At 36.1% G+C, this 25,464-nt stretch overlaps 2 protein-coding genes across 2 annotated transcripts; one reads left to right on the top strand and one right to left on the bottom strand.

Moving 5' to 3' along the window:
* The first annotated feature begins 1,371 nt into the window (after positions 1–1,371).
* On the top strand, positions 1,372–4,850 carry LOC130988765 (uncharacterized). The gene is made up of 4 exons (XM_057912721.1): positions 1,372–2,346; positions 2,591–2,974; positions 3,992–4,212; positions 4,538–4,850. The coding sequence occupies exons 1-4, from the start codon at positions 1,551–1,553 to the stop codon at positions 4,793–4,795; spliced, it is 1,659 nt and encodes a 552-aa protein (XP_057768704.1). The 5' UTR covers positions 1,372–1,550; the 3' UTR covers positions 4,796–4,850.
* Positions 4,851–23,992: 19,142 nt separating this feature from the next.
* On the bottom strand, positions 23,993–25,354 carry LOC130988806 (uncharacterized protein At5g19025-like). The gene has a single exon (XM_057912771.1). The coding sequence runs from the start codon at positions 24,872–24,874 to the stop codon at positions 24,200–24,202; it is 675 nt and encodes a 224-aa protein (XP_057768754.1). The 5' UTR covers positions 24,875–25,354; the 3' UTR covers positions 23,993–24,199.
* Positions 25,355–25,464: the final 110 nt, after the last annotated feature.

The raw sequence follows: 25,464 nt of genomic DNA, 5'->3' as shown, positions 1-25,464 counted from the left end.
TTGAACACATCAGAAATCGAAGATAGGTTCCAAAGCGAAACAGTTCTTAAAGAGGGGGAACCGTGGGATATGGCCTTGAGACCAAGATCTGTCAGCCCACGAGTAGAAGCACTTCCTCGGATGGAAAGCTTTCCCAGACCTCCACGACTTGCAGTCCCAACAGCTATGGAAGCAAGTCTCACATCAGTTGCCTTTTTCCCCTCCAAGCATCTAGAGAGAAATCCATTAGATTCTTCTTCATCGGGCCTAATTCCATCCACACCATCAAATTCACACTTCCCCTTAAGAGAGAGAGCAGGGAGAAAGAGATCTCGATAGAGAGAAAGAATGGGGTTACCTGAGACAGAGGGCGGCGGTGTGACGGCAACGGTGGTGGCGGGACTCACCAAAGGGGCGAAAATTCGAAGAGAAGCAGGGAACCCTAGAAATTGGGGTAAGAGAAAAGCAAGGTAGGAGGGAAAAGAAGAGGCGGCGTGGGTGGAGGCGGCAGGGGGTGGCGCGATGGTGGAGGTGGGAGGGCGGTGGAGGTGGCAAGATGGTGGAGGTGGGAGGTGGGAGGGCGGCGGATTGGTGAAGAAAAGAGAGAGGAAAGAGAATGTGGAGAGAGAAAGAAAATTAGGGGTTAATTAGTGTGATAATTAGTGATCTCATTTAATGTTAAGCATCCTCTTATTATTTCCTTTTTAGGAAACGGGACATTATCGGTGGGACAACCCAAAAAGGAATACGAGACATGAATAGCGGGACGGAGGGAGTACATATTATAACTAAATGACATGGTGTTTGTATATTTTTTTATATAAAAAAAATATTAAATTTTTAATTTTGCCACGTGTCAATTATTCACAAATGCAATAAAAAGATCTAAATTGAACTTTTGGATCTTCAAAGATATATTTATATCGTTAAATATTTATTTTGCATTTAATAACGTAACACCCTAGCTAATTCCCATATGTATAATAAATTTCTAATCATCTCAAGAACCCGCCCATCTTAATTCTCAGGTCTTCACAATTAATTATACTCTCAACCGATAACATTTCATCATGCAGCATGCATTTTATAAAAATATAGAAATATAAAAATATTTCCTATGCTTTGCTTTGTACGGAGTGCAAATGTCAGTATAACTTACAATATATTAATGAATTTTAAATTTAATATGGCTACTAATTTGCCTATCTATATAATTAACTTACATATATATATATATATATATATATCAAAGAATTTTGAAAGTAGAAGGTGAATAAATATGTGTGATATGTACCACGACCCGCGAATCTTTATCGGATTAAGTTGAGTCCAACTAAGCAAACTGTGCTAAAATTGCTGATAATACGTCAACCAAAATTTTAATCATTTTTCAATTTCCATGCGGCTACTAATTAAATTATGCAAGAATGAGACATTTTATTCCTCATTTTTGGCTCACTCTTTCAACCCAAAATAATATGAGAAGGAAATTTCGTGGATATGTAGAAAAATGTATTGCACTCCACCTATATTAATTAATCTTGTAATAATTTATGAGCAGTTGATTAGAAATGGCTCTGATAGCTTCCTGTTGGCTGCTTGTCGAATCTTTCGTCGTCCCACATGGATTTGTCAAGTGGTTTTTCTTGAGTTTTTACATTCATCCATTCTTTCTTGTTTTCTGCCAACTCTTTCTATGGCTCAAGGAGTTAATCTGCTTCTTCTTCTATCCTTTAAAAATCGCGTTGCGCCTCACTCTGTTTGTGTTTGGTCTGATTGTGAGGCTAGTCTTGTTTTTGTTTTCCTACATTAGGCCAATCAAAGGTGATCTCTTTTATGATGCTCTTGAACCAGAAACTGAGCATATTGCGGTACAAGATTGTCAGCTTTTTATTGGTAGAAGTAGATTCGAATCAATAGAAGAAATAGTTGGCGATTGCTGTGTTAAAGATTCATGGCTGAATCAGTACTTGTATTCTGATCATTACAATTACACTACCTCTGCACTCATCATATACGATGTTAACATGTCGGAAAGCATGGAGGTACACCCTGATCAGCACAAACGTACAACTTCATCATCTCCTTCCACTTTCGTGGATCAATCGGTTGATGATGATGACGACCTCGAATCATCTGATGAAACTGAAGATTCTGTGATTAGCCCTGATTCCAGTGCTTCTGATCCTCTGATGCTTGAGAATATGCTTCAAGACGACAGCGTTTCGCCTATTTCAAGTCTCGATTCCAACGACTCCTCGTCAGCAGGCGTCGTGCTTGATGATGCCGAAGATCCATTTCACAACAAGTACACCTCGAGAGTGAGATTCTTCGACGTTCTCTATCATGAAAGACTTCATGGAATTAGTAAGTGCAGCTATTGGTGTGCCTTCTCTTTGATTGGAAAATGGTGAAAATTTTTCTTCTTTTCTTCACATGTTTTGTATGCTGGATAAAATTCCAAGACATCTGTTTTTCACTCGAATTCATGATAATATTATCGCATATTTTTCCACCTTAGAGTAGTATATGGGATAAAAACAGTGAAGAGCATTAATAAAATTAAATGTGATAAAATTTTCGCATCTTTTATCAGCTCTTTTTCCTGCAGGTGCAATCTTGAACGAGCATTTATCGAACCCTCACGTGTTGGACTGCATCGAGCCATCGGCAAATTACCCGATGGTTTGGAGTAGAATGGCACGAAAGAGGGTGCTGAGGAGTTTGGAAAACGATCTTGAAATGATTAATGTGGCTCAATCTTGCCTCTTCTGGGAGGCCCTTGATCATCAGTATCACAAAGTTGAGGCTCTTTCATTATCCGATCATTGCGGAAACATATTATTTCATCATAATATTTCAGGGAAATTTCAAGAACTTCAGATTCTATTGGAAAGATTTGTGGAAAATCAAAGATGTGAAAGCCAAAAACCTTCAAGTGTTGCTAGTAAAAGACTTTCTTTGCAGGGTCTTCTCCACGTCCCTGATGCAACAGGTATTATTAATTAATATTTCTGCAGTAAATATATTGAGTCCCAAATTCTGGTTTTTCTTTAGGTAAACTTGGATTAGTGGCGATCGAGTTGTGATTTTTTATTTTATTTTTCCACTTCTCCATGATTTTCTAACCTGATTCTTGACTTTTTAAATTGTACTATCATGTAGATAGAATAATCCGGTATAGGAAATGTTGAATAACATTATGGTTTTTAGCTGGTGATGATGATCAGTAGGAGTGTGATAATGTTAGAAGATTTATTTATAATAATGCATTGGGTAAAAAGGAATGCAAATTTATAGATTAATTTTGCAATTTTACTGGATCAAAATTATTATAAGAAAAATCACTAAATACCACACCTTATTGCTTAATTTAGGGAGTACGTAGCTAAGTTTTTTTTTTTTTGTCCTTCAATGAAACTGAGTACTACTAGTTTTACTCCCACAAGAAATGTCTTTTTGGGGCAAAGAACTAACTTGATGCATGTTAAAATTTTACAAAACTAATTTTAACTACTGCACTGTACAAATTTTATAGTATTTCGTGGATTATAATATTACTTTATATATTTTGAAACAAAGATATCATTAATTAATCTTCTAAAATGGTACAACGGGTCTTTCAAATCTATTTGGTTGGGGTGTGGGACCGGGGTTGGTCATTGACTTGGGCGAATCGAAGTCATTTTAAAAGCATTTCTATTTCGTTTGTATTTACGCAATATCATTGTCTCTAACAGCCCTTACTAAACTTGTAGTAAGTTGTCTCTTATCCAACTCTAGCAATTTTTTCCATACTTAATTGAACCATATTATATATATTTCCCCTGTTGGGACCATAAATATTACGTATTTATATTTTCTTTAATTAATTGTTTTGCAAGCCTGCTAACTATGATTCCAGTAGGTGGTGTTGACTGAAACATATAGTATTAATTATTCCCCCAAAACCAAAACTAAAAACAATAGGACAAACACACAATTTTGAGACGCTTATTAATTTTATCCATAGGATTTGTCCTTATGGAGATGATGAGCGAAGATAATTGCATAAGGCCAACTCAACTATTAGAAGCCATTGACAAATGCATCCAAGCTTTCTGGTTATACATCAAAACAGATGATCGAAAGAAACCATTTTGGAAAAATGAGGGTATTTGGAGGACTCATCCACCTGTTGAAGATCCTCAGGACTTGGAGCTTCTATACAATGTGCTCAAAGATTTGCACAAGGTACTAATCATGGATATGATATTTTTTGGGATGTTAATTTAATACTAATTGCTTAAAAAATAATGAACTTTTACCATATTTGATTTTGGACACCACCTTAGCAAACTCACCACACATCACTCACGTGTATAAGTGTTGAGTTCAAAATGATATCGTTGAAACGAATTGAACATGTACATTTTGCTAGAAATTAAAAGGTGATGTTATTATTGCTACAACTTAATTATAGAACATGTTGAAAACCAAAACCGGATCAGAATTGTTTAGCAACTATATATAATCCCTACAATAATGTAGCTAATTTGACAATTTTTGGATTTTGAAGAAAGGGATAATGCTGAGAGGTGTACAAGGGAAGAGCAAGTGTTGGATAAGAAGGAAAGTGAAACCAATGCAAGCAGAGCATGAGAAGAGAAATATTGTGGTTGCCATGATTGATATGAAGCTGGTGCAAAGGATGCTTAAAATGTCTTTAATTTCTAGGTCTCACCTCAAATGGTGTCAAGACAAGCTTAACAACTTAGATTTTAAGCAAGACAATGTTTTTAGGGCCCGTAACAGTCACTTGTTTCCCTCGCCTTAGATTCCTGTCTTGATCATTTAATTTGTACAAAATAATATTTCGTCGTATATATTAATTAGTACTTTTTTTTTGACAACGTCATATATTAATTAGTACTAGTACTTCGTCTTTGCGATATACTCCCTCCGTCCGCCAAGATTATGTAAAAATTACAATATCGGACGTCTGTCAAGATTATGTCACTTTCCTTTTAAGGCAATGGTCCCAGCATCCTCTTTAATATTTTATCCTTACTAACACTCTTTATTTACAAAAAAACCACCACAAATTCAATCTCAACCACACATCTCATAAAGTGATGGGATCATTTCTCCACTATATCAAAATCATCACCAATTTTATTAAATCTTGTGTCCAAGCAATTTACATAATCTTGGCAGATGGAGGAAGTATATATATATAGTTAGGGTTCGTCTTTGCGATGTAGTTCGTATGGTACGAGTGACATCTGTGTATAATATAATTATGTCACCTTAATATCTTGTTTAATAAATACTATGAAACACACGATCCCATATAAATCTAAAAGTACGATAAAATTATACAGATTTGTGAGATTTTCCATACCACTTCTGAGGCAATATACGTAGAGAATATGCACTCATATTGGGAATTGGAACTCAATATTTGGCCCTTCATCTTAAAAATACAAATTTCGACAACTTTTTGCAATTTTGGACGGTATTGCTCTTAATTTTGGCGGATCGGATCGGGTTGAGCGCGAGTTCGGGTGGTACTTTTGACACTAATGTTATAATTTGTGCCAAAAGTATCAAACTACCTAGAACAAAAAAAAAATACCTAGTAATTTGGTACTTTTGGCACTAATATTGTCAATTGTGCCAAAAGTATCAAATTACTTATTATTATTATTTTTTATGTTGGTACTTTTGACAATAATATTCTCATTTGTTCTAAGTAATTTGGTACTTTGGGCACAAATGATAACATTAGTGCAAAAAGTACCAAATTACTTTGTATTTTTTTGTTTTGCTTTCCGTTGGTACTTTTGACAAAAATTATAACATTAGTGCTAAAAGTAGCACACGAACCCAAACGGCCAACCCGATCCGGTCGGTCCAACTTAAGGGCAATACAATCTGAAATTGCAAAAAAAATGCCAAAATTTGTGTTTTTAAAAAGGATGACAAAATATTGAGTTTCATTGCTCAATATGACTATCTCAAAAGTTGACTCATATACATAAAACCAATTTTAATTATAACATATATTGATTTATTATTGACTAAATTGCCGTAAAATAATTTAATTATAAGAGCATTTTAGAAATTAAAATTTTATGATTTTAATAGAGAATATGCACTCATACAGCCATATTGAGCAATGAAACTCAATTTTCGGCCACCCATATGAGAAAAACACAAATTATGGCCATTTTTTTTTTACAATTTCAATCCAAAATACCATTGATCCCCCCCCAATCCTACTCTTTACCCATACACGTGATTCTTCTTATGTCTTCTCCCCCTCCCACTTTCTCTTGGCACAAATGGTCATAATTGTGCCCAGTGTACCTAATGAATGCCACAATTGGCACGAATTTACTCATTTGTATATGTTGTACCATTATTCAATCTTCAGTCGCATTTGGCACAAATGTATATAATTGAGACAAGTGTACCTAATGAATAACACAATTGACACGAATTTATCCATTTGTACCAACTGTACCACCATAACCAGCTAGGGTTGTAATCGAATCGAATCGAAGCGAATATCACCATATTCGATTCGTATTCGTGAAATTATACTAATATTCGATTCGTGGTTCGATTCGATTTCGAATATTAAATACGATTCGATATTCGATTCGTTGTTATGTACGAATTATTCGATTCGATTCGAGTATTCGATTCGTTTTATGAAATTTTCTTAATTTTCTTACGAATATTCGATTTGAATATTTGATTCGAGTATTCGACTTGTATTCTATATCATTCGATTCGAAAATATTCGATTCGAAATTCTGAAGAAAAAAAAAACAGTAGATGAGGCGTGTGATGGCGACTGGCGGCGGGCGACGAGCCTAGCAGACGGAGACGGCAGCAACAATCGGAGAGGGCGACGCCGCGGCGAGGTGCTGGCGACTGGCGGAGAGGGCTACGAGCGACGCTAGCATATGGAGACAACAGCAGCACTGCAGCAGACGGAGAGGGATACGCAGCTGCGGGGCGTGAGTGGAGAAGAGAAGAGGAAGTGCGTGGAGAAGAGATCACGTGGAGAAGAGAAAAGGAAGTACGTGGAGAAGAGAAGAGGAAGCTCAGGCAGGCCGCTAGAGGAAGGATGTTTCAGATCTGGAAATGGAGGCGCGCGCTAGTTAGAAATGAATTAGGTTAGAATTGTTTGTACTATTTTTTGGAATCTAGTTTTCTAGTTTTCACAACTTTTTTGCAATAAATTAATAATCATATGCGTGTGTATAAATAAATAAATAAATATATATAACTAATTTTCTTAATGCTGGTGTCATGGACTAGTTTGGAGATCTTGAGATATATATACATCTATAAATTGTAGCGTGAAGAAATCAATGAGCATGCTATAAATTTATTTTTTGTTATGTGAATCGAATTTAATTAAGTAATGGAAGGTTAAAAAATTAGATATTACTACAAAAATTATAATTAAAATGTTAATATTCTATATATATATATATAGTACATATATACAATTAGGGTTAGAATTAGATATTATAAAATTACAATTAAATATTATATATATATATATATAAATATTATATATATATATATATATATTATATAAATATTATATATATATATATATATATATATATATATTATATTATATCGAATCGAATATCTACGAATATCGAATCGAATATCATAATTTCATATACGTATTTGAATAATAATCGAATCGAATCGAATATTTGTTATCGAATACGAATCGAATAATTTCGAATACGAATAGAGCAATTTCGAATCGAGCAAAAATATTCGATTCATTTACAACCCTATAACCAGCACACCCCAATCCGAACCTGAAGCCCAACCCCCGCGCAAACTCGAACCCAATCCGCCCTAATTAAGGGCAAAATGGTCCTAAACGTAAAAAGTGACCAAAATTTGTGTTTTTTAGATGGGAGGCCAAATATTGAATTTCATTGCTGAATATAGCTATCTCAAAAGTTGACTCATCCTAATACTACATCATACCAAATAACATACTCTCTTTGTTCCTCAAACATCTTCATAAGGAATGGTGGCAGTCCCACAAAAAGTGAAGATTATAAGTATAATAGTGAATGCAATTATTTCCAAAAGTAGGTTAGAAAGATGTTTTGAGACAGCCGAAAATAAAAAGAGAGGAAGATGTTTGAGGGACGAAGGGAGTATTATATTTTACAGATAATTTAATATATTCTATCAAACATGATATTAATATGACATATGGTAAAAAAAAATATCACCCTTTATCGTATACCACGTATCAAATGAGCTTTTAGTGAAAACTTTTAAAATAATAATATCATAATGATATTAATGAGCTAATCATAAAACAATATTCATTTTGAGATAAGAAAACCAAATAATATCCGCACATATAAAGAGAAGAAAATCGGGGGAAAAAGGTTGACAACCGCGGTCTGGTAATTGGTGAGAAGAGGAAAATGAAAGAAAAGAGGAGGGGGGCTGGCAGAGAAGTGTCGGCCGACGGCCTGGGTAGTTGACGAGAAGAAACGAAGAGGGGAAGAGAGGGGGGAGGGGAGGGTGGGCGGTGAACTTGGGGCTGGGCCGCTGGGTAGGAGTTTAATTTTAGTTAATATATATATATATATATATATATATATATATATATATATATATATATATATATATATATATAGGGGAGAGTTCAATGAAGACCACTCCCTTATATAAAGAATGAAGACCAAATCATGTGCGTTGATTCTAAAATATCCAACGGTTTTGATTTGACTGAATTTTTTTATAATTTTCGTTTATTTTATTGCCAAAAGGGTTAAATTGGCCATTTTAATCTCTCTCTCTATCTATACATTCTTAAATGCTCATATCTCTCTCTCTCTCTAATCAAATACGTCTGATTCCTCTCACTCTCTCTCTCTCTCTCTCTCATACTTGACAATGGAGGTCTTTTTTCCGGTGAAGCCGCGCCAGACCAGCAACGCCGCTTGATAAACATGCATTTTTACCTCTTGGTGTGTCATTTTTGATGCTTAGTTGTGAGGATTTTGTGTGTTTGATGGTCTATTTGAGCTTATATTCGTTTATGGTCAAGAACTTGTTACTTTCTTGTGTTTGAACGAATTTTCAGAAATAATGAAGCAGCATTTGGAAGAATTGGCTGAAATACAAGTTGTAGTTTGTCTCAAGAGGAGTTCGTGAGCGCAAACGGATCATAAATCAGAGTTCGGACGAGAGAGAACGAGCCAAAACAAAATCGCTGCGCAAAGCTGTCAGGAGTTCTGTTTCGTCACGCGGGCCAGCCATGCGGCCGCGCGACGTGGCCACGCGAGTCGCCGTATTTCCGCCCAAAATTCGTTTTTTTAGCGATTTTGGGTATTTTTGAGAGCTACAAGACCTAGGGCATATAAATACTCCCCAAGAACTTATTCTCTGCAAGCTTTTATCACTTTGTATCATATTTTACTTTTCCTGAGAGCTGAGAGAGACGGAGAACAGAGCAAGAACAAGATTGAAGATTCTCGATTTCAATACGGTTTTTCTTGTTGGATGTTTATTTGTATTTTTGAGATTTTGATTTCTAGTCATATGTCTATGTGTGGCTAGAATCCTTTTTTCCCAGGGTTTAGGGAGTAGACATGATTTGAATTTCTGACTGTTTGATTCAATTAATTGAGATTGTTTTTCCTTTTTATGTTCTTGTTACAATTGTTTGCTTTATTGATTGGCCACCAATTTAGCATAATCATAGGTTTTAATTTGAGATCGGGAGATGATAATCATTACCTGAACTAAGAACATAGAACACATATATTTAATTCTAAAGGGAATTGATATTTGTGAGGGTGTTAATCCTATGAGCTTTTAGGAGTTGCATGTTAGAAGTGCGATCCGGGGACGGTAGCCTTGCATGTAATCAACGGTTTGTATGCCATGGGAGTGAGTATGAACTAGCTTTGAGATTGCCTTAGGAATCATCTTATTAATTGAATTGAATATGTTAGTTAGGAGAATCTGTTGAAACCTTTGCCTTGGGAAATCTTCTCTTATCTGTTACTCCGCATTTTCGCAGCTTGATTTATTTTCTTTCCTGCTGTTTATTTATTTAGTTTTTAAAACCAAAACTCTTAATTTCGTTTGTCCAGATAGAGTAGGATAATTTAGGATAGGAATTGGTAAATTCAGTCTCTGTGGAATACGACCTTGCTTGCTACTGTACACAATTGCACCCGTACACTTGCGGCGTGTTAAAAGAAATTAGCGAACAAGTTTTTGGCGCCGTTGCCGGGGACTGATTTTTATCAATACTATCTTTTAATTGTTTGATACTAATCTGGATTTTTTTTTGTTATTTTTTATTTATTTTCTCTATTTTTCTTTTGGTTCTTACTTTTTTGGTTCTGGAGTTTTTCCAAGTAGTGCATGAGCAGCTATGGAGATTTTTGATAGCGTGGGCACTACATGCTATCAATGGCCAGCCGAGAGGGTATATTTGGAGAATGTTGCTGCCACCACAAATTCTGATTCAGTTACTTTGTTAGCCACTCAAATCGCTGCATTGTCTTCCAAGATAAATGCTTTGAGTATTGCTAAGATGGAGTCAGCTGTGAAAAATCCGATGATGATGGAAGAGGCAAATTTTGTCAGCAATTGGAATTTCAGGAATTTTCAGCAGGGTGGATTTCAAAGAGGACAGCAGGGAAACAATCAGAGTTGGCAACAGTTCTATCATGGAGGGTGCCCGAGTAACGCGCTTCAGGCTCCACCAGGCTTCTCTGTCACCAATGGAGTCATCAATGAGGAGAAGAAGCCTAATTTGGAAGAGCTGCTGATGAAATTTATCTCCAAGCCGGATGAGATGATGGAGAAGCTTGAGTCTACCACTGCTGCTTTAGGGACCCGGATGAAGGTGTTTGAGACTCAGATGACTCAAGTGACTACTACTATTAGCAATCTATATCAGTCGGGCCAATTCTCAAGCAATACCGTGGTGAGTCCAAAAGAGCAGTGTATGACCATTGAGCTCGAAAGTGATACATCATATGAAGAGCCTCAAGCGATGGAAGAAGAGCAAGAAGTTCTGAAAGTTGAGATGAGCTTGAAGGATGAAAATTTTAAAAGTGTTGAAGAGCGCGATGTCCAAAATGTAGTTGACACTTGCATCGACCAATGGAAATCATTGAAGGCTTGTCTCTTTAGCTTTTATCTAACTCCATCTTTTGATTTTAATTTTGATTCATCTGATGAACACTTTTTGGGGTGTGGTAGTACTTTTGATTGTTCACAGGATGACCATAGTTTTCAAGAAATTTTGAAGGTTGGAAAACCACCTTATCATTGGTTCGCAACAGATGATGTACTCAAATTTGATGAAAAGTGGCCGCCACCTATTCCTGCTGGATCGTCGAGCTAACGACGTTAAAAATAGCGCTTGTTGGGAGGCAACCCAATCTTGGTTAGTTCGTTTCTTTTTATTTGCTTGTTTGTTTTCGTGCCCCACAAATCCTTTTCAAACTTATTCTCCTCTGTGGTAAATAAGTTTGGGGGGATGTGTCTTCGTGGATGCACTTTTTGTTGTGGTTGTTTGTTTTGTCGTTGAGTTTTCTTAGTCTTGGTTTGGTGGTTTCTTTGTGATGTACCTTGATGAAGATGTGAGTAGTGTAGAGATTGGTTGGATAACTGGCTCATGATGATTTCTATTTAAAACTTATGAAATTGCATGCGTTTGTGTTGATATTATTGTGATTGAGCATGAGTGATGAATGATAAGCGTGGTCTCTATGTGTTTGCAATCAATGAAATAAGCTGTGAGAATTTGAGCCTTGACTGTCACCATGTTTACAGTCTTATTTCTTATTCTTGAGTGATTGTTCGAGCATGCATGTTTCTCACTAGAACTTGTCTTGGTTTCTCCCTCGAGGTCACATAGTGTGCTTAATAACTTTGAGATGATAGAAGGCCATCTTTGCTAGCCTATTTATCCCATATTTGTCCTATATCTTTATATGATCCTAATTCACCCCTTTGAGCCTTATTTTTTCATATTCGTTGTCGTAGCCATGGGTGGGAGCTTGGAGTTTGTTGATATGAGATAATTGGGTTGTGGAGATGAATGATCATGAGTTATGCTTTGTGGTTTTAAATTGAAAATCCTAGTACCCTACAAGTTGTTGAAAGAAAAAAAAATGGTTAAAAAAAAGAGAAAAAAAAAAAGAGAAAAGAATTGAAAAAAAATGGGTACATAGGATGCATTAGAGAGACATAATGTATGAGAAATAATTGTTGAGTTGTGATGGTTCTCGTATTGAAAAATTTGGTTTTATGAGAGGTGAAGGATTGTGTTGAGTAAGAATGTTATAAGGTTGGTGATCGAGCTACATTGAGGAGTATCTTTTAGTCACTCAGCCAAATATATCCCACCTTACCAAAGAGCCTACATTACAACCCTTAATGAAGACCTTTTTGATCTTGGTTATAAGAGCACACATTAAGTGGTGGGGAGGTGAGACGATTGACAAGCTTATGAATGAGTACTTGTTTAGCTTGAACTGAGCGTATACACGTCCTTTTTGATTGATACACTTGAGAGTTGAGAGTTCTTATTTTCTTTATCCTTTTGGTGAGGATTGCAATTCATTGAGACCATAATTTGAATTTTTCATGATTTTGATATCTTGATAATAGGAGATACAAATGCATGTTGGTAATTTTGTTGACAAATCTGAAGCCACAATGTTATCTACTTTTCTCTACGCTTGTTGATTCATTCTTGGTCCATCTTTGTTTTGTCCGAGGACGGACAATAGTTCAAGTTTGGGGGATTGATAAACATGCATTTTTACCTCTTGGTGTGTCATTTTTGATGCTTAGTTGTGAGGATTTTGTGTGTTTGGTGGTCTATTTGAGCTTATATTCGTTTATGGTCAAGAACTTGTTACTTTCTTGTGTTTGAACGAATTTTCAGAAATAACGAAGCAGAATTTGGAAGAATTGGCTGAAATACAAGTTGTATTTCGTCTCAAGAGGAGTTCGTGAGCGCAAACGGATCATAAATCAGAGTTCGGACGAGAGAGAACGAGCCAAAACAAAATCGCTGCGCAAAGCTGTCAGGAGTTCTGTTTCGTCACGCGGGCCAGCCATGCGGCCGCGCGACGTGGCCGCGCGAGTCGCCGTATTTCCGCCCAAAATTCGTTTTTTTAGCGATTTTGGGTATTTTTGAGAGCTACAAGACCTAGGGCATATAAATACTCCCCAAGAACTTATTCTCTGCAAGCTTTTATCACTTTATATCATATTTTACTTTTCCTGAGAGCTGAGAGAGACGGAGAACAGAGCAAGAACAAGATTGAATGTAACACCCCAATTTTCATAAACTTTTCAAATTAAAAACTTTGAAGAACTAATATAGTGAAAATAAAATTTATTGATTTATAAAGAAAATTTAAATTAATTTCAAAGTCAACTTGCCAAAACTAAAGTAGTAACATGAAAATAAAATAAAACTTAATAAGTTCAACTAAAATGTCCAATGTAAAAGAAATCCTTATCCCTAGTCATTCTCCACTTCCATGGCCACTTCGACTCTGAAACTGCAAAACTGAAACGATAAGGGGTGAGCATATTGAAAATATACTCAGTGAGGAACATAACAAATATCCACATACGTCACATATATAATCAAATCACATTATCATACTTGCAAACATACGCCAAGAGACCGGAGCCCCTTGACAAACATAATCATAGTTTGAGTCGATGGCTTAAGTCCCATGACCAAACACATACATAGATCAATGGCTTAGGTCCCATGATCGCACATAACATAGATCAATGGCTTAGGTCCCATGATCGCACATAACATAAATCAATGGCTTAAGCCATTGATCGATCATGGGACCTAAGCCATTGATTTATTGTTATGTGTGATCATGGGACCTAAGCCATTGATCGATCATGGGACCTAAGCCATTGATTTATGTTATGTGCGATCATGGGACCTAAGCCATTGATCTATGTTATGTGCGATCATGGGACCTAAGCCATTGATCTATGTATGTGTTTGGTCATGGGACTTAAGCCATCGACTCAAACTATGATTATGTTTGTCAAGGGGCTCCGGTCTCTTGGCGTATGTTTGCAAGTATGATAATGTGATTTGATTATATATGTGACGTATGTGGATATTTGTTATGTTCCTCACTGAGTATATTTTCAATATGCTCACCCCTTATCGTTTCAGTTTTGCAGTTTCAGAGTCGAAGTGGCCATGGAAGTGGAGAATGACTAGGGATAAGGATTTCTTTTACATTGGACATTTTAGTTGAACTTATTAAGTTTTATTTTATTTTCATGTTACTACTTTAGTTTTGGCAAGTTGACTTTGAAATTAATTTAAATTTTCTTTATAAATCAATAAATTTTATTTTCACTATATTAGTTCTTCAAAGTTTTTAATTTGAAAAGTTTATGAAAATTGGGGTGTTACATTGAAGATTCTCGATTTCAATACGGTTTTTCTTGTTGGATGTTTATTTGTATTTTTGAGATTTTGATTTCTAGTCATATGTCTATGTGTGGCTAGAATCTTTTTTTCCCAGGGTTTAGGGAGTAGACATGATTTGAATTTTTGACTGTTTGATTCAATTAATTGAGATTGTTTTTCCTTTTTATGTTCTTGTTACAATTGTTTGCTTTATTGATTGGCCACCAATTTAGCATAATCATAGGTTTTAATTTGAGATCGGGAGATGATAATCATTACCTGAACTAAGAACATAGAACACATATATTTAATTCTAAAGGGAATTGATATTTGTGAGGGCGTTAATCCTATGAGCTTTTAGGAGTTGCATGTTAGAAGTGCGATCCGGGGACGGTAGCCTTGCATGTAATCAACGGTTTGTATGCCACGGGAGTGGGTATGAACTAGCTTTGAGATTGCCTTAGGAATCATCTTATTAATTGAATTGAATATGTTAGTTAGGAGAATCTGTTGAAACCTTTGCCTTGGGAAATCTTCTCTTATCTGTTACTCCACATTTTCGCAGCTTGATTTATTTTCTTTCCTTCTGTTTATTTATTTAGTTTTTAAAACCAAAACTCTTAATTTCGTTTGTCCAGATAGAGTAGGATAATTTAGGATAGGAATTGGTAAATTCAGTCTCTGTGGAATACGACCTTGCTTGCTACTGTACACAATTGCACCCGTACACTTGCGGCGTGTTAAAAGAAATTAGCGAACAAGCGCTCCCCCACGTCCGTCTCTCTCTCCTCAAAATCGCCATCCCTTCCTTCCTTGGTAATGGCCGTCGTCGCAGGTGGAGCCACGGCCACCGCACCCTAAATCCCTAAATCTGCGCCCTTTTCTTTCGATCTCCGGCGACCACCGCAGGTGCCATGGCCACCGCCCTCACTCTCCAGCAAAATTTGGTGGAAAAAATGCGTTCTTTTCCTTATACAGAGATTTCGGATTTGGCTTGAAAATTTCTTATGTGACAGTTAGTAGTAATTGCTTATTCGTATAAATTACAGTGTGGGATTAAGGATAATCCTAAATCAGTTGTCCTATTTTTACTGTATTTTCGAATCTTGATGTTATAGATGAAGTTTGAAGCTTATTTTTTGCAGAGTGCTTTCTTCTTGCTTAATAATTGATCGCCTTGGTTGAGTTGTTGAGCCGCTAATGTAATGAAGTATTTTCACAAATTGAAGTGGTTGCAGTTGTGATTTCAATGGAGTTCAGTTTTTAGCCATGAAAATTAAGCAGAAAATCCTAATGAATATATTAATGTTCATCTATATGTTCGTAGAAAAATAAATTAACATATTAATGTTCGTCAATATGTTCGCAGGAAAACAAATGAACATACTAATGTTCATAGAAAAACAAATGAACATATTAATGTTCGTCAATATGTTCGTAGGAAAACAAATGAACATACTAATGTTCACTTATTATGTTCATCGACGGATCAGGTCCTAAAATGAAAAGAGAGGAATTTTCGGGATTTGTTTAATAGGATCTCAGAATTCGCTGGATTTGAGTGGACATATTTGCCCTTTTCAGATTAAATAAATATAATTAATTAGTATTTAATTATATGAAAAATCAAATTAGGAAATTATATGAACCGTTGATTGGAGTGAGATGAATGACCATGATTTGGTCTTTATTCTTTATCTAAGGGAGGGGTCTCCATTGAATGCGACCCTATATATATATATATATATATATATATATATATATATATATATATATAAACATTTTTTAATGTACGAATTTTATCCAACAGGGTTACGAATTCATCCAACATGGTTACGAATTGTGAAAAATAAATTTTTGCTACCTTTGGGATTCGAACCCAGGACCACGAATTCATCCAAAAGGGTTACGAATCAACCGTAGATCTTGATGATCTAAGGGCTGAAAATCATTTATATTTTATACACTTGAGAGTGTTTTTATTCTAGCCCTCCCCTATATATATATATATATATTCAAACGGTGTTAAGCACCGTTAAATGGCAGATATGTATTTGGTTCCGTTTTGCCACGTTGATGTAGTAAACAACACTGATCCTAAGTATAAGGTGCTAAAGTCGATAGGGGCGTTAACATTGGGGGAAAATTGGTACGTAACCCTAAAATAAATACATAAAAAGTAAAAAGAATTTCCCACACCCCGACTTCATCATCCCCCCAATCAATTCATCTACCCCAATCTTTACACATTTCCACGCTACATTGTGCAAGTGTGCAAGCGTGCATTATCTTTAGATGCTCACATGTTAGGTTGTATGAGTATGTAAGCATGATAGATAAAATTGACATAATGCAAAAATAGATACTTTCATATATTTTTATATGCGACTATTATTTATTTTTATTATCTCAAATTGGATATTTTAATTTTACCTATATCATAACACATATTAATAAAAGTTAAATCTAAAATTGATAAAATATGCTTCATATATACTCCCTCCGTCCTGCCCACCTTGAGGTGTTTCTTTTTGGCAAATGAATTTAGGAGCTATTGAGGAGCTATTGTTTAGTTATTTAAGTACGTTTGTAAATTTATGGTTATATAATTAGTTATTTTAAATATAAAATTAAAATTAATTAAATTTGATTTTTTTATTTATTCAAAACACCCCCCACCCGTCTCCTCCCCCCATCACCACTGAACTGCCCCTATCGCTGGTGCACCTTCCCTTTCCGGCAGCCCTCTCCCCCGGAACAGCCGAAGAAGACGCCCAGAACCAGCTCCACCGAAGCAGCACCCCACCCCACCCCACAAAATTAGTCAACCCCCCTTCCCACACAAATCAACCGAAGCAATTCCCTCACTTGCAAAATTTAAAGCCGTGAGAAATTCCCCCATCATCAGCGGTCTAATATGTAGGAACCGATCTTCCTCCACCCACAAGTGACCGCGCCGCCTCCCATCCCAGATCCGCCGCCATCTCAGATCTGCCGCCTCCCAATCGGAGCGAGTGAGAGGGAAGGGAGACGGAAGCAGCGAGGCGTCTGTGTGTGTGTACTGTTTCCAGTGAGAGACGAGAGAGAGAGGTGTCAGGGGGTAAAGGGGCGGCGACCGACGTGTCACCGGAGAATATAGGGGGATGCATTTAGGGATGGCAATCGGGTACGACGGGTACGGATAGTGACTATCCATACCCATACCCACGAACTAAATGGATAGTGATTGCTACCCACGAAACTATCCATGGATATCAAATGGTATCCAAACCCGCTACCCGCGGATACCCGCTACCCGTCGGGTATCCGCGAAACCCGCTATCCGACGGGTATCCGTCATCCACTATCCGACTGCCGGTGCGTGGAGGAAAGCGGCTGGGCAGTGCCGGTGCGCGGAGAACAGCTTGAGAGTTGAGAGGAGGGAGTTGAAAGAAGGGAGGAAGGCGGAGGAGGAGGTCAACGGCTGGAAGAATGGCGTTGCTGGACGAGGTCGGCGGCCGGCGAGTGGTTGCCGGCTGGTGGCTGGAACCGCGACTTCGCGAAGAGGGCGGCGTTGCTGGGCGAGTGGCTGGCGTTGCTGGACGAGGGCGGCGGCCAGCTGGCGGCTGGACGAGGGCGGCGTTGCTGGGCGAGGGCGGCGGCCGGCTGGTGGCTTGAATCTCGACTACCACAAGGGAAGAAATGGTTGAGCTGCTGAAGTTGAGCGACTGTGTCAGTGTAACGTGTTAGGGGCATAGGAGAATTAGGGTTTAGATTTAGATTATTAGAGCTTGGGCCTTCCTTCAATTTTTATTTGGGCCTATTTTCAAATATAATATGCTAGCCCATAATCTTAAAATATATATTCAAGGCCCATATTTTATAAATTTTTTTTGTGGATATTTGACGGGTAATTGACGGATAATTAGCGGGTATTTTTGGCGGGTAAACGGGTTTCGCGGGTATGGATAGTAAGTATCCAAACCCATACCCACGAACTAAATGGATAGTGAATTGCACCCACGAAACTATCCGTGGATATCAAATGGTATCCAAACTCACCCTAATGGGTTCGGGTTTTCGCGGATATCCGCTACCCACGGGTAGATTGCCATCCCTAGATGCATTTGTGTGTTGTGCATGTGTGCATTTGCGAGCGCAGCAGTTGTGATTTCACCTGCCGCTGCGGTCGTCGGAATTTCAGAGGGAGGCGGTGGCGGCGGCGAGGCGTCTGTGCATGTGTGGGTGTGTCCAAGAAGAAATGAGGGTTATTTGGGATGATTAAATGAAAATAAGGGGTACAATTAGTTTTGTTAATTAGTGTTTTAAATTATGTAATTTTTGCCAAATAAGAAAACGACTCAAACTCGGTGTTAAATGAAACTAACATTTGCAGTCGTACAACGCACGAAAAATATTTTTATATTTTATTATACTATATAAAATTGATACTGATTATTATATAAATTTTTTAAATATAATTAAAAATACTACTCCTTCGCACTAGAATTGGCACATTTGTCTTTTTTGTTTGTCCCACTAGAATTGACACTTTCCTAAAATGGTATGTGGTCCCTACATTCTCTACACATATAAAATAAGTGGACCCTATCTACTTACACTCTTAATCCTTTATTCTTAATCTCCGTGCCCAATTCAAAAGTGTCAATTCTAGTGGGACGGAGGGAGTATAATTTAACATAAATATATTTTAGTTTAATATAAAAATAATATAGAATAATTCGTATTAATAAAAATTGATATTGTAAAAAAAGAAAGAGTAAATATCACTTTTTGGCCCATCGTTTGAGTGGTTTTTCAAAACTGTCTCACCTTAAGGGTAATTACAAAATAATAACCATCATTTCATTTTTTTCTTGTTTGTGACCAGCAAAAATAATCCGACGAATATAAAATGAGGTGTTCTGACGAACAGCCATGTGTCAATACTCATGGAATTAAAAGAAAAAAGAAAAAAAATTCACACACACACAAATCAGTAATCAATGAGCTCGATTTTGTAGGAAGGCAAATTGAAGGGATTTATACCACCGATGAAGATAACAGGGAAGGGGAGCACTGATCCGACAACATTGTCGTCGAGGTTGACAAGAACCTCACGGTAGACGCCGTGGCCGTGCATGATGTTCAAGCCGTTGGAGTCAATGTAGTAATCCGGGGGATTTTTGTACCAGAACTCGTCGCCGCCGTGGGCAGAGACGTACACCTCAATCACGGCTCTCTACGTGTTGTTAGGGATTTGGATCCCCTGGTAAACGGCGTCGTTCGCGCTCTGAATTTTGAACCAGAACCCTTCGTCTCCAGCGCCCGACATCGGGATGATCAAATCAGCGGGGACTTGGTCCAGTTCGAGCGATGTGTTTGGCGTGAACGACAGTGGGCAGCTATGTTTGAGTTTCCTGGCGGTCGATTTTAGTGAGCAGCGGCGATCGGTTGGGTTGTTGATATTGTAGAAGAGGAGGGTGACGTTGATTTGGAAGCTGGTGGTGTAGAATTTTTTTTAAAAAAATTCCATGTGTATTGACACATGGTTGTTCGCCAGAAAACCTCATTTTGCAGTCGTCAGATTATTTTTGCGGGTCACAAACAAGAAAAAAATGAAACGATGGGTATTATTTTGTAATTTCCCTTAGGGTGGGATAGTTTTGAAAAAACTCAAACGATGGGCCAAAAAGTTATATTTACCCAAAAAGAAACCAATGTAAGTTAAAAGATAATTAAAAAAAATACATTTATTCAAAAAAAAGAGGAGAGAGCAGAGAGAATTTTCTTAAGTTTTAATCTTTAAATAAATATAATTTTTATATTTTAAATCCAATATTTACATAACATATATCAAATTAAAGTTCTTGTCATGATCTTTAATTTGATATGCATATCAAATATTTTATAATTAGTTAAATTTCACAATTTTTAAAAAGAAATAAAATAGAAAAATAAGAAGTTAAAGAAAAAGAAAATAAAAAGATGTATAGCTTATAAATAAAGCTTCAATTCTATTTTTATTTTTTTGACTTGGGAGAGTTGGGGAGGGGAAGTAGTGGGGTTTGAACTCGGGACCTCACTGTTCACACACAGGAGGTCGCACCGCTTGGTGTCCCCTTTAGAAACAACCTTCAATTCTATTCTAACTACAAAATTGACACTCAATTTTAAAATTGATTTGAAATTGAAAACTCCCTTTTTAATATAGTATAGATTTTGGTAACATTATATTAGTAACATTCTATATAATATTCTAAAGTCTGCCTTGATTCTCGAAATCGAACTTGGACTCTCCATAATTAATTATATGCATAATCTTTCCCTTCATGGTTTTTATTAGAGGTAAAATGAAGAATGCCCATTTAGGGATTAGGAAAAACAAATAATATTCATACTTATAAAAATATACTCCCTCCGTCCACCAAAAAAACTCCTATTTGCCCTTAAATATTTGTCCACCAAAAAAACTCCTACTCTACTTTTTGGACAATTATATCCTCCCTTGCTTTTAAAATTAGTACACCTTTACCTATTGGCCCCACTTTACTCTATCATTACTTATGTTATTATTGTTATTATTATTATTATTGTTATTATTATTGTTATTATTATTATTATTATTATTATTATTATCCTTATTATATTATTATTATTATTATTATTATTATTATTATTATTATTATTATTATTATTATTATTATTATTATTATTATTATTATTATTATTATTATTATTCTTATTATTATTATTGTTATTGTTATTATTATTATTATCCTTATTATATTATTATCCTTATTATTATTATTATTATTATTATTATTATTATCGTTATTATTATTATTATTATTATTATTATTATTATTGTTATTATTATTATTATTATTATTATTATTATTGTTATTATTATTATTATTATTATTATGTTATTATTATTGTTATTATTATTATTCTTATTATTATTGTTATTATTATTGTTATTATTATTATTATTATTGTTTGTTGTTGTTGTTGTTGTTGTTGTTGTTGTTGTTGTTGTTGTTGTTGTTATTGTTATTATTATTATTATTATTATTATTATTATTATTATTATTATTATTATTATTATTATTATTATTATCTTATTGTTATTGTTATTGTTATTGTTATTGTTATTGTTATTATTGTTATTGTTATTATTATTATTATTATTATTGTTATTATTATTATTATTATCCTTATTATATGATTATCCTATTATTATTATTATTATTATTATTATTATTATTATTATTATTATTATTATTATCGTTATTATTTTATTTTTATTATTATTATTATTATTATTATTATTATTATTATTATTATCCTTACTATTGTTATTGTTATTATTATTTTATTATTATTATTATTATTATTATTATTATTATTATTGTTATTGTTATTATTATTATTATCCTTAGATTATTATTATTAGTTATTATTATTATTATTATTATTATTATTATTATCGTTATTATTTTTATTATTATTATTATCGTGATTATTATTATTATTATTATTAGTATTGTTATTGCTTATTATATTATTATTATTATTGTTATTGTTATTGTTATTATTATTATTATTATTATTATTATTGTTATTATTATTATTATTGTTATTGTTATTATTATATTATTATTATTATTATCAAATAGCTAGTGAAAGATTAGTAAAAGTAATCACAATACATAAACCCACTACCCTTTTAGTCTTTTACACCACCTTTACACCACCTTTTTCAGCTTTCTTAGTCTCCGTGCCGAACCCCAAATGGGAGTTTTTTTGGTGGACGGAGGGAGTATAAAAGATAACCACTCTTTATCGTTCTTTTTAACGTGTGTAGGCATGCATTAGGCTAATTTTAGCTAATGCGCACTTACATGCTCACACGGTGACGACGTACACCCTAACATATAAGTGTGCATTAGATCAGTTTTAGCTAATTCACGCTAATATGCTTGCACGACCTATCGTGTATTGGTCGTGTTTCGTGCAAGCTAATGAACGCTTGCACACTCACACGATTAAGTATGTAAAGATAAATATGATATGCACCAATATCATCAGCGACGATGATGCAAGAAATGGGAGACACCGACATCAGGGGCGAGATGGGAGACGATGGGAGCGTGGAGTTTTTTCTTTCTACGTGATAACAAGAAGCCTTTCCCAGCTTGTTCCTGCAACATATGCACAGTTCACCAAACTACAAGACAGTAAAAGTTAAGGTTATGATCTTTCACCATCGATACTCCAATCACAGTTCAAGTGTGAATTCTGCAGCACAGACTTGGGAAATCTTACACTATTTGGCTCAATTCTCAGTCATCCTATACGATCTTATTCAGGATTACGGAGTAGCGAGAACAGGTGCAGGATAAACTTCATGGATAAGACTATTATTAATCAAGGAAACATCAATTATCAGCCTTTCATTCCATAAACTAGAGATAAGGTAGGCCAAATCATGCATAGTAGCAGCAAATATTTAAGTCATGAAATTTAACAATCATTCCTGTGCTAGACCACACTATCAAAATTAGGAGGAAGAAGAAGAAAAAGAAAAGGGATATTATATCACCAGAAGAGGAATCACATGTCACCTACATATAAAAGCTCTAATCAGCTCCATATCAAAATAAAGCCATTATCATCCTTGAGATATACTGCTAATACAAGTGATCAGGGTCCGAGATTCACTGCCACAGTGAATAACAAACTACAGACGCACAAGTGGGAGCAGGTACGACTGAATCTAAACGGTCCCCTGCAAAAGTCTCGTTGATTATCTCTATCAGATGTTCATGAAGAGGATCCTCTTCAAATTGATGAATCCAAGTTTTTGCAAATGAGACTAAAGACAACCAACTGTAACTAAAACTGGCAGATTCTGGTCTCGATCGATCAGATTAAAATTCAGTTCATCCATGCTTCAATGCATTCAGAATCCATACCCAAGACCAAAAGTGACAAAGGAGCAACCAGAAGTCACGTATCAAACTCCTGATCACGAACTCAAGTGCTAGCAGACATTGCCGAAAAAGATAGAGGGTATTTGGTTGAGCTTATAAGTTGTTTAGGAACTTATATAGAAGTGTTTGGCAAAATAAGCTCCTAAACAGCTTATAAACAATTAAAATGATCTCCATCATTTTATAAGTACCCCAAAAAAATAACTTTCGTGCCCCAACTTATTTTTTTATAATCTTATAACCAACAATCATTTTACAAAAATTACCCTACTATAAGTTGTTATTTCCATCATATATCCATCCAAATTCATAACTCTTCAATTCTCTCTCTAGCATAAACTCAATTATCCAAACACTTTGATAACTTATATTACATCTTATACGTTCTTAAAACATCTTTAAAAGTTGTTGGAGCATATAAGCGGTCTGAAATCAACTTAGCCAAACACCCCCAAACCCTCATTTGAGATAAGATTACAGCAGATACAAAGCAACACGGGACCATAACAAGAACCTTCCTTTGCAGCAGAATAAATAGCAATGAACTAAATTTGAGAAAGTGAATTCCAGATTCTTCGAATAACTAGCAATGTATATTGTTCAGGTAACTTATTCAAATGAGCTTATTCATATCCTTCTATAATCAGAGCAAATGAACATGTAATGTAAGGGGACCCTGCTCATCTCTATCACTATTTCAGTATATCTATCTATATATATAAAGGGAAAACAAAGGTGATGCCGATGTCAAGTAGGCCTACTTTCTAACCTTTCGAGATCTCCTAGGTCCCGGCACCTCCATTCTGCCGAGGGAGCAGCCACACCTAGCCCGGAACACGAGCACCGCCCTCCCATTAGGCGGCGCCATCTTCTTGAGCTCTGCCTCCAGCTCCCTGTGATGATCGCGAGGCAATTCAAACAGCCCCTTCTTGTACGATGCTGCACTGCGCTGAAGATTATTAGACTTGCTCACAGCATCCTCAGTTTCCAACTGAATGTCGAATTCAGCAGCCTTGCGCAGCCCACTGCAGCCGCTTTTGCCGCATCTGTTGTCCGTGCACACGGTGATCGCCACCAGCGCCGTCACCGCGAAGACTATGCTGAGCCCCAAGCATCCGAACACCAGCGGCGCGCGGACAACTTCCTCGATCACCACCTCGGCGACTTCCTCGGACAGCTCGGCGGCCTTCTGCCCTAGAATCTTCACGTACGGATACAGCAGGAATCCGCAGGCGCAGACCACGGCGATCAGGATCACCACATCGATCAAGGCGGAGCGGGATTGATCGCAGCGGTGAGGGGGGTTTGGGTTCCTTCTGTTCTTGCTGAACTGATCGCTTTGCTTCGCCTTCGAACACGGGTCGCTTGGATTCACGGATTTCGCCATTTCTATGTGCTGGTCAACCGGAATAGAGCTGTGGAAACAGAACATTTGGATTGGAATTGCACCAGAGGTTTCCAAGATTGAATCTTTGCCCTAATAAATCATATCTCAATCGAGAATTGGTAAAATTAGGAATCCGAATTGGTGAAAACAGAAATCGGAAAAAGGGGATTTGACAGAACTCCAGTTGAGTTGAAGACCATCAAACGACACGGAGATTATATGTTTAACAATCAAGAATCGGTATCTGAAGAAAAATTTCGATTGGAATAATAGTTCTTGGCCGGCTTGAGGGGACAAAGCAAATTTGTGGAGTCATATGTAAGTAGTCATATATCAGAGGCTGCTGTCTGGTGGTTTGATTTTATCAGTTAAGTTATCCCTTCCTTGTAAAGCTGCGTCAGTCGTCAGATGAGATTGAGTGGCTCGGCTTTAGATGTTAGCACACATTACACACATGACAGACTCTTCGCGTTGGAAGTTTGTGGACTACGATGGACTGGACTTTCAACTATATGATGTTAGGATGCTTGATTTTCTCAATAAATTAGGATGAAATTATTAATTTGGGCCTACTTTGGTCAACTTTGAGATCTATTAGGAAATTATGCTAAACTAGTTTGAAAAAGTCTACTTTG

The sequence above is a fragment of the Salvia miltiorrhiza genome, chromosome 6 (assembly GCF_028751815.1).
Source record: "Salvia miltiorrhiza cultivar Shanhuang (shh) chromosome 6, IMPLAD_Smil_shh, whole genome shotgun sequence".
Lineage (NCBI taxonomy): Eukaryota > Viridiplantae > Streptophyta > Magnoliopsida > Lamiales > Lamiaceae > Salvia > Salvia miltiorrhiza.
Note: the sequence above shows the minus strand (reverse complement) of the source record. Positions and strands in the feature narration are given on the sequence as shown.

What these genes read in the sequence shown, in the direction of transcription:
- LOC130988765 (XM_057912721.1), top strand. Translation starts at nt 1,551, where the DNA reads ATGGCTCTGATAGCTTCCTGTTGGCTGCTTGTCGAATCTTTCGTCGTC. An exon ending in TGAAAGACTTCATGGAATTA is followed by an intron (nt 2,347 to 2,590) that starts GTAAGTGCAGCT and finishes TTTTTCCTGCAG; the next exon opens with GTGCAATCTTGAACGAGCAT. An exon ending in CCACGTCCCTGATGCAACAG is followed by an intron (nt 2,975 to 3,991) that starts GTATTATTAATT and finishes TTTTATCCATAG; the next exon opens with GATTTGTCCTTATGGAGATG.
- LOC130988806 (XM_057912771.1), bottom strand. Translation starts at nt 24,874, where the DNA reads ATGTTCTGTTTCCACAGCTCTATTCCGGTTGACCAGCACATAGAAATG.